This window comes from Bicyclus anynana, chromosome 9 (genome assembly GCF_947172395.1).
Source record: "Bicyclus anynana chromosome 9, ilBicAnyn1.1, whole genome shotgun sequence".
NCBI classification, from domain to species: domain Eukaryota; kingdom Metazoa; phylum Arthropoda; class Insecta; order Lepidoptera; family Nymphalidae; genus Bicyclus; species Bicyclus anynana.
The window spans coordinates 7,057,492-7,071,966 of NC_069091.1; the positions used below are offsets into that span (position 1 = coordinate 7,057,492).

The following is a 14,475-nucleotide window of genomic DNA, read 5'->3' on the forward strand; positions in this document are numbered from 1 at the left end:
CCCTTTAAATCCAATTGTATTAAAAGCGGGCGGTCTTAGGGCTGTTAGTGTGAAACGTCTTAGCTAATGCAAATCTACGAGGAAACGTTACTTCGCCGTCACTTTGACTTAACTTCTCCGTCTGGTTAGAGTTCGGTTCCATTCCAGTTATAGTCCAGGATCCGGGGAGCATTTTTATAATTTACTAGATGACGCCGCTTGGTTACCTTTCACTTAGGGACTTGGGGATAATATAAAGCCTATAGCCTTCCTTAATAAATGGGCTATCTAACACTGAAAGAATTTTTCAAATCGGACCAGATTAGCGCGTTCAATCAAACAAACAAACAAACAAACTCTTCAGCTTAATAATATTAGTAAAGATTTATTCTTTCAAAGAAAAATCAACTTACTATAATTAAAAAAAATACACAATATCTCTCACATGCTACAGCTAATTACAGATTTTCCATAGTTAGTCCAACATCTGAAAATATATTGTGCTTGTGTGTGAGTCTGTGCGCCTGTGTGGGTGTGTGTGTATGTATGTGACGACAGTGTGTGTTAAGCGTTTAATTATTTAGCTTTTTAAAATTCCGCGAGATGTCGCTTATGACGCTTACGCTTATTTTTTGAGTATCAGAACAAGTCAATTTCTGAGTATTGCTTATTGTAACTATCTGTAACTCTAGTAATTATTGAGTGCTGTGTGTAGATTTTCCGTTTATATGGCTTCAATTAATTGATTACTATCAATTTAATTTTCCGTGAGTAGCTTCATCTTGATGTGTACTTTAATATTTTTTGGAATTCTTGATTCTGGTAGCTAACTGGGTTACTGGGTAATAAAAAGAGAGCGTGAGAACGAGGTAACATACCAAGAAATTTGTAGGACAATGTGGATGTTAAATTTTATATTCTATTAATTACGCAACAGTAAAAAAAGAGCTGGTTAGTAACAATTTTTGAACAATTCCTTGTATCAATAACGAGGTCATCCAAAATTGTTTCTGACCAGCTGTCTTTTTACTATTGCTTAATTGCTAAATAATAATTAATAGTTACACTACTTAACAGTCACATTGTCATACAAAATGCGTGGCACGTTATCTTGTTCCTACTACACTCAGAAGTTTTCATTACCTACGAGTAGTTACCTTGTTAGCTACCAGAATCAATAATTTTCGTAAATATAAAAATTCAGATATATCAAGATAAAGCTACTCACGGAAAATTAAATTGATAGTAATCAATTGTAAAAAAGCTCCCCGGATCCTGGACTATTCGGTTCCATTCCATACAGTTCATTCATTTTACTAGTTGCTTCTGAATTTAATTTTACCTAAACTAAAGCGCAGCTCTAAGTAGTACTCGACGAAGCTAACTAAATATTGTAACTATGAACTTGTAAATGATTTTACCCATTCTGAAAATTAACGCTGCAGCTTGCTTTAGCTTTATGCGCAAGGGGATTCCTTAATTTGCTGTTTATTGCTTTTTTAACTATAGATTTTCATTTTATTCCCAAGAAAAAAAAAATATTTTGTTCTTCAATTCAACAGACGACATTATTCATTTAATTCGTGCAATCCAAATGGTACACACTTATGGTTGTATCAATACTTTCAAGTAGTTTCTGGGCACTAATACATATTTTTTTTAATGTTTTAAGTGTTCATACACGTATTTTATTACTTACTTGAGTCTTTTTCTCAAGAAAAACAATACCTACTATCTCAATTAAAGAGATATCTAACTTAAGAAATCTATAAATGAGAACAGAATCATGTTCGCATGAGAACAGAATCGGTATCACACATTTTGTACGACAACATTTTCACCTGTGTCGTGACATTTTTTTTTCTGATTGTGTAAGTGCCGTAGGCTCCTTATGGGACCTCAGCGGCGTCACCGGGGGTGTCGTGACATGTTGTGATGACTTCTGATGCGTCGCATACAAAATGTATGATACCGAATCTGTTCTGTTGCGTCACGACACGACACGTCAGACAAATATAAATCCGGCTTTACGCAACACTCAGTTCTATGTGGGATCACGAATTACACTGTCAAAACATATTTAAAAACCAACATTTTTTCTACCAATAATTTTTAGAACTAAAAGTTTTAAAAAATATAAAAAAAGCCTATTCAGAAATGTCATCTACCAACTGAATGATATTACCAGTAGGCACTGGATGACATTTGTTACATAGAATCTCAATTTCGTATAAGTCAACTAGCATACGTCAAAGATAGTGAATTAGCCTGCAGGTTGATAAAAAACTGTAGCCCGTGGCCGTTTCTAGAGTTGTGAAGTAGATGGTGTCACACCCCATACCCTGGAAACCATCTGAGACAAGAACCATTTGAGGTCCTGGTCATTAATCATATATAAAATGCACAAGGCTTTTAACTAAGGTACAATTTGTATCAGGGTAGGCAGCGCATTATTGCATCTATCAAATGCACGCCACTGATTCGTTTACCACTGATAGTGGTACATAAGCAAACATTATCATTCTAAATGCATTGAAACATCGTGGTATGTCTAAAGACAGAAGTCTGGTCTGCCTCAGAAGTGGGATATTAAAATCCTTACACGTATCCTACAAGTCATATAAGACAATTGATTAAAGTCAAAAAAGACTAAAAATTGATAAGTATTTACTATTCATAACATTTTGTATTCGAAGTAGATACTGAAGAAGAAAAATGACTCGGCAATTATTGTTATTGTATTGAGGTTATTAGATTTTTTTTTTTCAATAAAATTTATATTCAGATGGTATGCAAATTGGAATAACAGCCCTTTCCGCGGAGGGTTAAGATGTTTTCGTAGCGAAGTGTTGTTACAACTCATTGTTAACCAATCGCCCTTTCAGCTTCGTTAAATGGAAATGAATAAAGATTACTCAAAAGTGCCGCAGTCGTCCTCTTGTTTTTAGAACTCTACTTTTAATCGTCTTTCAGTAAGAAAAAGGCTTAGTTCAAGTATTAGTTGACAAGATATACAGTAAAAGCTCATTATTCGCGGGGGATACGTTCTCTAAATGTGTCGCGAATATAGAAACCAAGAATATGGAATGGTATGTTATATGGGATTATAAGGTATACGTTCTTGGGTTACAGAATAAAAAACAAATATATGCAGAAAAAACAATTATTGAAGTTATTGATTAACTATTATCTTCAGTCTTAGACAATGGTTTGAAGAATTTTGAAATTTTTTCTTGCTTGACATTTTTTAAAAGCTTCTGTTTAGAGTGATTTTAAGCAGTGGCATTCTTAAACCATCCATTCGCAATTTCGGCAATATGTATTTGCAAGTTAAAGTTTAAAATTGCAGATTTTACGTCAGTTTCGTCAGTCAGATCTGCGAATAATGAAATATTTAGCCGCGAATATAGTGAAAACGTGAATAAAGGAAACGTGAATAAGAAGCTTTTACTGTACGTCCTACTTTGAGTGTGAAATTAAGGACATGGTAAATTTCAGGCCGCGTCTATGTTTTATAAGCAGTAACAATAAAAAATACAAGGATTTTATTCAAATCAAGTTTGATAATTGAACAAAATAATAACTTGTAAAAAAAATTGCAAAAAGATTTTTAGGTACGTAGGTAGGTACTACCTTACTTTATCAGCCGATAGACGTCCACTGCTGGACATAGGCCTCTTGCATGGACCTCCAAGCACAACGGTCTCGAGCCGCCAGCATCCAGCGGCTCCCTGCAACCCGCTTGATATCCTCGGTCCACCTAGTGGGAGGTCGGCCAACACTGCGCTTTCCGGTGCGGGGTCTGTCTGTGAAGCTGAAGTTGCAATGGGCAGGTCACATAGTTCGAAGAGCCGATGGACGTTGGGGTCCCAAGGTGCTGAAATGGCGACCACGCACCGGAAAGGTACTACAAGATTTGTCTTTTTCTAGCCAAGAACATAAACAATACAATAGATTTATGTTTTTCAGACTTCCTTCTTCAGATTAATATTTCTACTTCCTTTCCAGATAAGCGAAAAGCCTACTCGTAGTTACGACAGCAATGGAACAGTGGCTTTAAACTTTTAAAACCTATTTTACGATTCTCAGTGCATATTTAAACCTTCGTGCTATTGAAAGGTTTTCCTAAGGAAGGTACTTACTAAAATAAATAAATATTGATTTTAAAAATTTATTTGAAAAGAAATAAAAGCTTTATTAAAAGGAATGGCTTAGGATTTCCTAAGCCAGCCCATAGGCATCTGCCTAAGCAGTTAAATATAGTTTACTTATAAAATAGTTAAGCGAAATATATCCTTTTTTAATTTTCACGTCTATTTCTATTCTTATTTTTAATTAAAAATCTTGATTAACACCTATAACTGACTAAATATTACCACGTTGTTACAGATATGTTACAACATATATCCATAAAAGAGTAAGTAACACAAAGCCTCCACCCTAAACAATGAACAGCGTAACAAGACAATAAACAAGGCCGTACATCACGCAGAACATAGCTCAAAGTTATTTAATTATAAGGAAAAACTAATCCGAAGGTAGAACGAAAATTACGCGCGCCGTCGACAGGTGCCCTTATGTGTGTACACACGTGCGTATACAGGGTGTTATAAAATTAAATATAATAAGTAATTAAATTATTACTGCTAGAATCAGGTAGTTACAAAGTAAACGGCGAATCGTAGTATACCGTGGCGATAGCATTTAACTACGTTCTCTTACTTTGGGCGTAGTTGTAAGTACTCGGAATATGATCTGTAGCGTTCGCAATGAAAGCTCTCTAAAAATCCCTATAAATTATCGTAATTTTTCAACCAATTTACACAAAACATTACTCTAAATAATTACAGGTGAAAATCAAAATGTATTCAGTACTTTCGAGGACATTGTTTTTTGTCTATAATATCAGGTATCAGGTATCAGTAGCGAAGATTGAAATTTTCTAGTAGGTAACCCGTTTATGCGTTTTTTAGTCTAAATGTCTTTTGGCTGAGTACGTTAAATTATTATTAACGTCCGTAAAACACGTGAATTTTTAAAAGGTAATCCGATAGGAATCGGGTTGTTAGGAACCATCGCCCCTGCTAGGTATATCATGTTACCATAAGAATTTATCATAGCGATGTGGTGAAGTTGGCACTCGTTTGTCCCTTCTTCGCGTTGGCCAGTATAGTGGCCAATACGTTTTCCAACATGCTCATCACGATGCCCTACATTATGGTGAATATTTTGGTTATTAATTCCTGTCATTAAAATGACCAGTGCGACTGTCACTGAAATGTTATTTTACTAGTAAAATGACATTTCAATGACAGTTGCACTTGTCATTAAATGCATCCATTACAAGTACAAAAAATGCTTCCATTTAGTACGGGAGTTTGGCCATGACATGGTCAACGTTTTGGGCTACATGAAGGGCGGGTATTGCGTATACTCAGTCTGACATGATCATAAGTTGTTTTACGTTATATAACAACTTTTATTACAATAACAACAATGTTGAGAGCTACGTTGTGTAGCAGTGCAGCATCACCCTGTATATTAAGACCATACTTCAATGGAGACTAAAGGCGGCAAGTAGCTGTCGCGCGCGACAATATTTATGCCCGCAATATTAACTGCGATGCGACTATTAACACGAGAACGTTTCGAAAAGTCTAACGTAAAATGGATCATATACGTATAATGTATGCACTACATTTATCTATATTTATGTTACCCCTATGAGTATCTATTTCTTCAAAAATTTATAAAGAAACTAAACTTTGTTTATAAATCTCGTCTCATATTCTAAAAAAATAGTACCTATGTATAATATAAACCCATTTGAAAAATGGAGACTCCGGTTTCAAACTGATCAGCTGGCCTATTCACTGTTTTGGTCTATATTTTCAACCTATTAAAATAATTGACAAAATGTCATCTACATAGTATAAGATATCCATCAGAGGCACCGGATGACATTTGTTACATTGAATTTCAATTTCGTATATGTCAATTCTTCTTCTTCTTTGTCGTTACACTCTTGACAGAGTGGTCGTGGTCGTCATTTGGGTGTGGTGGCAAGCCTATATTTAAACCTCATATAACTCGAAAAAATTTAAATCGAGATGACATTGTGATGATCGAAACACCGTGTGTTTGGTTTCAAACAAAAGCTCTTGGCGAGGACATTACAAATATGTATATATATCTTGTTGTTAGTCAAAATGTATCTTTAAAATGTGATCGTAAAGTTCTCGCGGTCCAGTCGTTTCATACCAGAATGCGACGAGGTACTGGTAGATATTGCAAGGCTAGACTCAATCGGGTAAAGGAAAAGTATTAAATAAAAAATAAAGTTTAAAAACTCCGACTCTACCGTGACCATTTTTGTTCCTACGCATTTCTTTATTTGAATCTGAAATATTTTCTTGTTTCATCCTTTTTAGATCCCTTTTTACGTAGTCGGGTTATAGTTTTTAAACTTTTTTTTTTATTACTTTAGTGTTTGATTCGATATGATGTATTCTTTGGTTGCACAATTACATTATGTTTTCGTAATAATCTATATATACCATCACCTGTTTGCAATCTATTCCAAACTATAGGTTTTCTGGTTTCATTTGCAAAATAGATATGTCGACATCATAGCCACGCCTCGCAACTTTTTTTGACTCGCAACGCATAATACGATTTTCACAGGTCAGAAAATGAAAAAAAATATGTATCAATAACCGAAACCTATTGCGCGGTTTCCGAAATGGAAAAGGGCAGTGTCGAATCACGGGTCACCCGCCCCGGGCAGATATAAAAATCATTCATATGGACAAAATAAAATTGCATCCCAAATAACCCGGTGCTCATCGGCCGAAAATCTATTAGCAATAAATATGAAGTTTTCCGATTTAACAGGATTTAAAATGGCGGCCGTCTCTAATAAAATCGGGAAGTTCCTATGACTTTACTGGTTTATGTGACTGTAGTTTGGTAGTGTCGGTTTATTCACGTTCAACCCTTTCGCTTTATATTGTCTGTTATACTTTTGAGCTTTTTTGAAAGTCAAAATACATGATCAATATTTCCCAATATTTTAACAAACTCAAAAGTGATTACAAAACTAAGAAAACTCATGTCGAACAAAGCTTCGACATTTATTATTCAGGTTTCAGACATTTGTCAGGACAGCTTAATTAAAAAATCAAACTGTAACCAATATAAGACCCTAGCATGGCAGAGAATGAAGTCACGCACCTTGAGTGAAGTCACGCACTTGTGAACGTTAAGTGTAGGGTTAAAGGGTCCTTTGACTGTTAACAAACACTCCCCTTTTCCACTCATGTCACTCTCCCCGTGTATCCCAAGTAACCCATAAAGAATTACACAACAAGAGATGTGGACGGCTCACACACACACTGAAGCCGTCCGTACCGCAAGTCGTTGCAACGCGGCAATAACAAATATAATTCCCGATTTTTATCCTATTCCTAACAAGTTAGCCCGCTTCCATCTTAGACTACATCATCACTTACCATCAGGTGAGATTGTGGTCAAGGTCTTGTTTAATGTTAGCCATCACGTTTATTTTCAGGAGGTATGTGGCATCAAGACTACGAGCTCCTGATTTCGAGACCTGGGTCGTACTATAATATCTATTCTCTATCTTCTCTTTTTACACTAAACATGCTCGTTTAGGCCTCATTCGCATGAGAATTAAAAAAGCGATACGTTAAAACCCAGCGTTGGCGGGCATAGCGTATCTAGTATGAAGTTTAATGAAGATCTATTTCTAACGCCTTAAATTGAAAATGCAACACTGCTCTATAAAAAAGTGTCGTATTTTAAAAAATCGTGTATTATGAACACATTTGCTGTATTTGAACGCTTTTTTAATGTCCATTAAAAATACTCTCGTGCGAATGAGGGCTACATGATAATTTTAAAATTTAAACTATCGTGAGTGTTTTTCATATTAATTAATTATGAAACACGGCTAAAACTCACGCGATATTAGGTCGGAGTAGATATCAAGAACAAGACAAACATTATCATGTAGCTATTAATTGATTATGAAACATGGCTAAAACTAACGGGATATTAGGTCGGAGTATGCCCGACTAGTTTCGAACCCATACGGGGCCCTACGGATCGTGCCGCGTTGCAAGAACCAGCTCATGACTAAGGGCCCCGTTTGGGTTCGAAACTAGTAGGGCATACTCCGACCTAATATCCCGTTAGTTTTAGCCATGTTTCATAATCAATTAATAGCTACATGATAATGTTTGTCTTGTTCTTGATTTTTTATTCGTATTCTTTTTTGTTGTATTTCACAAGACAATATACTTACATTTTTTACATTACAATTCTGCAAAAATCGACTCCATGGTTTAGTTGGGTCAAAAATTTTTCAGGATTTTTCATTTAATATCCGACGCATCTTAGTCTGGAAGATGTCTCGGAAGGATAACGCCATGAATGCCACATACACAAAGTTTGAGCTTTTTTGAGTTTATCACCATCATTAACAACCCATATTCGGCTCACTGTTTAGCACGAGTCTCCTCTCAGAATGAGAGGTGTTAGGTTAGGCCAAATTTGCCGGCCTCCGTGGGGCAGTGGTATGCGCGATGGATTTACAAGACGGAGATCCTGAGTTCGATCCCTGGCTGGGCCGATTAAGGTTTTCTTAATTGGTCCAGGTCTGGCTGGTGACCGCCACACCGACAAAGACGTAACGCAAAGTGATTTAGCATTCCGGTACGATGTCGTGTAGAAACCGAAAGGGGCGTGGATTTTCATCCTCCTCCAAACAAGTTAGCCCGCTTCCATCTTAGATTGCATCATCACTTACCATCAGGTGAGATTGTAATCAAGGACTAACTTGTAAAGAATAAAAAAAAATAGATCCCGAATTCCAAACTAATGCTGTAGTAATCTATCTCTGTGCCATTTGAAATTTCATCCAAATCCGTTCAGCCGTTGACCCGTGATTGAGTAACAAATATGCATCTAAATTCTTATTTATAATATTCGTATAGATTAATAGTATAATCTAGGAATATTCTAATGAAAAAGGTATCTAATAGGTACATCGTTTCTACTTTCCATACCTACTTAACGCGTTCGCTGCGGCACTGATTTTTCTGTACTTTCCTCTGGTGCGGAACGAGGTTTTTTTGACCTCATACTAGAACTTTATGTGGTCCGGTACGAGGTCCATCGACTTCCTAACTCTTGAAGACGCTAGACGTACGAGGTCATGTGTTAAAATTGACTTTTGTAGTAGGGGTTTTAAGAAGATGTAAAATTCAAACACAAAATGATAATTTTCTTTTTTAATCTTGATATTTTCCTCTACGATACAAGGCACACACACAATTTTAAGTAAATTAATAATATTAATAATAATTATAATAGAAATAATAAATAATAACTCGCTTTACGCACTGTAATAACCAAGTACACTGAAAAGCCTCGACATAATAATTGACAAAGGAAAAACCTACGCTAATGCATTACAACTGTCTGCCTGAACCTTAAACAGTGAAACTTTCTCACATTTGTAATCGAAATCAAAGAAATGATAGGAATGTCCACATTCACACACTGTATGTACAACCGCACATCATTCATCTAAACATTTATTGTAACAGCTAAGTTTTATTTTTACGTTGTTATTATCCATTACAGATAATGTGTAAGAAATTATGTCCAGCTCTATACTCAGTATTGACGGGTGACTTCACTATTTTTTTACATAGAATTAAAGTATAACTTCATTCATATCCACTTACGGATTTTTATCAATTAAAGTTTATGAATTCACTGCAAAAACTTTTGAAAAAGTTTTGAAGTCTTTAGAAAAAATTAAGACATTTTTTTGCAAAAAGGGAATTTACGATTTTTTTGTGATCGTGCGTTTTAACGATTTCAATATCACAAACGGGAATTTTAGGGTTTTTTGGTTTCGAACGTACGTACGTATATAATCGGAACCTTAGATCACTCGTGCGTTCGTATGTCCGTCTGTCAAAGTTAATTGTTTGAAGTCAACCGCCAATGCGCTAGATACAATGTCTAAATCTTATATACTCTATTTTAGACATTTAAAGTCATTTCGTAAACTAAGCATCGATATAAATAACACTATTCCATACTTTATCTATACTGTTTAAGTCTACCGCACTTAATAGAATAACTACCCACGTACAATCGACTGGTTCGTGATTATGATACAATAGTGCCAATTTGGTAAACACAAATCATAAACTAAATAGACAACTTGTCAAAATGTAGTTCTACTCTTTCCAACATTGAAGTCATGAAAAGGATAGAACTACTATAACGCTCAATTCACATTGACACAGAGTAGCAAAGTAATAAAGCAACGCGACGCGTTAAACAATACTCAACTTTATCTCGATTTATTAAAGTATAGTATTGCTGGTAGCGTTGCTAACAGACACGCGTCTTCGTCACGCATCTTTATATTTTTTTTTACTCGGGATTAATTTTCAAGTTCATAAATCGAGATAAATTCAACATACTCAAAAACATGTCGCGAGAATTCGCTTCGTCTGCATCAATGTGAATCGAGTTTAAAACTTGTTACTTTAATTTAAGATTTGTGTATTCAAAATGTAGCACCAATATGGTACAATATCTTAATTATTAAAACAAAGTCCGCTTATATTACGTTGAACGCCTGAGTGCATATTTGTGGGTATTCAGTCAATAACGTTTTCTTTTGTAAAATTAACCATCAAAACAGCTAACTCAATATAGCTATCGTACATTACTATTCCGTTAACGATTATTCTAGTTATCAGTTACATCTAATCATTGCACTAAAATTGAATAAGTTTTATGATATTGAAGATCACATTGTGTTGAACTAAAAACACACGTTGCTTTATTTCGCATACTGAAGAAATTAACGATTGTTTTAAATGTTTTTTGGATTACCATTCTCTTGTTATAAAGAGTAACAAAAATCAATACGAAGTTAAAAGCGTTTTAATATTGTCGATTTCGAGACAGAAATATTATTTTTTTACGAGAAAAGAACAAGGTTTCAAATCGAATACTTATAGTTCTTTTACTTTTAAATAACTTTCTTAAGAAATAAACAACATATCGAAATGTTTTTTTTAAATATTTTACAGCTTGACACTGCTGCGGATTATTTTGTAAATTAATCGACTAGTGAGTAGAAAAGTGAAACTTTTTGTAAACGTTTTAAAAGCAATTCAAAAGCAGTCTTAGGTCAATTCCAACCGTTTATTGAACTACGTACAGAAATTTTTGTTCACATCGTGAATTGTTCATGTAAACAATAGGGTAAGCTAAGGCTGATTGCCTATTTAAATATTATACAACTTGTAAATCATACTTAATGTTTAAATATGGCATTTAACAATAAGTTTAAAGGTACATTTCGTAAAAGATTAAAATATGGTGACGAATAAATTATGTGTATCGTCGTTAAAACCGCTGAGACCTTAAATCTAGGAATATTAAGAAATATTTACAAATTTCACTATGGAAGAAGAGTTTTTGCGACTTCGTCTCGCGCCTACTTTCTTATTTCGAATTTAATAACAGTATTTACAATTAATCTCCGAGTAAAAATACTTCACCGAGATCCCGATACACTGGAAATTAATGCTAAAGAATATTAGTTAAATAATTTTTAATTTACACACGAGCGTATCGTTTCGGGATAAGACGTGGGACCCTTCGGGTTTATAGGACTTTCCGAAGATAAATCTTGGGATGTCCTATTTTTCTCTGAACTCGGGTTTGACGCTTATGATGGGTTTTCTCGTGTCGTCGCATTCTTTGTCGTAGTGGTTGTCGGGGTATTCTTGAGCCCCGGTGCATGTCAGCTAAGTGGCCGAGCTGAACAGCACCGAGTTCTTGTAGTAACTGGCGCGGTCCGACAGAGGGCTCTTCACGTCTCTCTCCATGGCCTGCTGGCGGGACTTGCGCTCCATCTCCAACTCTTGCGCCAAGGATTCTGTTGACAACAAACACATCATTTAATATGCAATCATTTTAATTAGCTTTGGAATATTTTGTATCGTTCAGAACTGTAACTTGAACCATTCGAACAACATGTACTTATTAAACAACAACTTGACAATTGGTATTTTTTCATCATCATTATCATCATCATCATCATCATCATCATCATCATCATCATCATCATCATCATCATCATCATCATCCTCATCATCATCATCATCATCATCATTATCATATTCGGTTTACTGCTGGGCACGAGTCTCCTCTCTCTCATAGAGGGGTTAGGCCAATGTCCACCAGCCCCAATGGTGGGGGGGGAGAGGGTGATTTTTATTGTGACAAATGTAATTCGTATAACTTTCTACAGTAGGTAATCTTCTTTGATTCTTAAAGATGAATATTTTTTTTCGTTTTTTAGCGTTTTCAATGGTTTGTCTAGTTAAAACTCAAATACGGCATGACCTGTTTGCGTACTTCGTTTTGATTCATTTGCTGTGACAGGCAAGCCCAAAACGAAACAGTTGAAAATAATTTATTTTTATGAATAGTACGAAGTTCACTAATAACATAGTAATGTGATAAAATAGAAGGAAGAATAAGTACTAATAAATAAAACAATATTTCAAAGCACATAATCATTTTGATGAACTAAAACAGTAGACAGTGAAAGAACATGTGAGTATGTATACATTAAAACGTGTGCTGCCCCGGAAAATGTCATTAAATCCGTGGAAGGCTGACATCAAACGGACTCCACATCCGTATGGCTCTTCCTAATTTAATATTCAATATTGCCTTCGGTAAAAACGTGGTACGTCGCCGGCGGTAATTAAATTGTGAATAAAGCTTTGACTTTCATATCTTGAATTGCCAGATAAATTAACATTATATTAATTATTAATTATAACATGTTAATATACACTTAGTACCTAAAAATAGCTTGAAGCAATAAATATATACGAGCCGTGATAGCCCAGTGAATATGACCTCTGCCTCCGATTCCGGAGGCTGTGGGTTAAAATCCGGTCCTGGGCATGCATCTCCAACTTTTCAGTTGTGTGCATTTTAAGAAATTAAATATCACGTGTCTCAAATGGTGAAGGAAAACATCGTGAGAAAACCAGAGAATTATCTTAATTCTCTGCGTGTGTGAAGTCTACCAATCCACATTGGGCCAGCGTGGTGGCCTAACCCCTCTCATTCTGAGAGGAGACTCGAGCTCAGCAGTGAGCCGAATATGGGTTGATATTGATGAATATTTTTCATTTTTTTATCCACTTATACGTATATCGAAACTCTGCTATGAAATGTTAGAGAAATAATTTAATAATACTAATAAAAGTTTGCCAACACAACACAGCTAAAAAGGGCAAGGAAAAGCTAATTTTGTTACTTATTTTTTGTTATCGGTCCACTGATATTTGATATTAAAAAAATAAACTACAAATACAAATTACAATATGAAAACTCTTGCAGCTTTTTCAAAAAAAACGGACTTAGGTACGAGAAGGTAGATATTGATCAAATTAATTCTATTAAGACGTATTAACTACGTATAAATTTGATAGCAAAAATGTTTTTATAGATTAGTGTGTAGATAGAAACAACATTCTAAATATCAAGCATACTTACATACTAACTCAATAATATCAAGATGACAATCTGTCTTAAAAAATTTTATGAGCAGCCGAAATAAGAACGCACAAACGACTCGAGAGTAACTTGAGCGAAATAAATCTTAAGCATTGAATATTTTCTAATAAGATTTTTGTGAAAATTGACAAAGTTCGTGAGGAGTAGGTGAGGTAAGGCAATTGTCTCCGAAAACGTCTACGTTTTACGAAATATGCTTATTCAATTTCATGCAACGCTTGCCGCCTCCTGCAATTTACGAGATATAAAAGATATAAACGGAATCACGTTTTTTGCTTACTCCCAGGGAACATTTTCTCAACGGGGAATTCAATTTTTGTACGAGATATTCGTTTATGATTTTTGATTTATGAATAAAAGTCATTGTCTTCTGTCATGTAGAAAACTGTAATCACATTTTAGTGAACGATGATCATAATCACATTCACAGTACAAACATGGTTATGACAAACGTACACCATTAAATGGTTGTTATATACAAGTTTGTTTGCTGAAGACCTATCGCATATCAATGCTTGCTTTCTTAGTGAAAGACTTACACTTACTTACTCCGGTATTGCTCAGACCTTCCTTATATTTTATAAAAGCTGAAAGTTTATAAGCTCAGTAAGTATAGTCTAAGGCAACTATGGAGTTTGTACCGTGGTGGCTGAAAGAGATAGTAGATTTCAATGATCCTCAGTTGTTTAAGTAAAAACAACATTAAAGTTCATATTTAAGAGTCTCTAGCGAAGTGTTACCATGAAGGTAAGTGTCGAAACTGTAGTAGCAGGAGCAGTGGAACAAGCTAATGCCTAAAGCTGCCACCGTCCACACTCTATAGTTGCCTACCTATAG

General features: G+C 35.1%; 1 protein-coding gene across 2 annotated transcripts in view; it reads right to left on the bottom strand.

Annotated features, from left to right (window-relative positions):
* Positions 1-9,278: 9,278 nt before the first annotated feature.
* The window catches only part of LOC112044740 (dachshund homolog 1), a 206,244-nt gene continuing 201,047 nt past the window's right edge, over positions 9,279-14,475 (bottom strand). For both annotated transcript variants that reach the window (XM_052883449.1, XM_052883448.1), the window contains exon 12: positions 9,279-11,977. In XM_052883449.1, the coding sequence (XP_052739409.1) occupies positions 11,847-11,977 (131 nt within the window). In that variant the 3' untranslated portion in view covers positions 9,279-11,846. The remainder of the gene's footprint in view (positions 11,978-14,475) is intronic.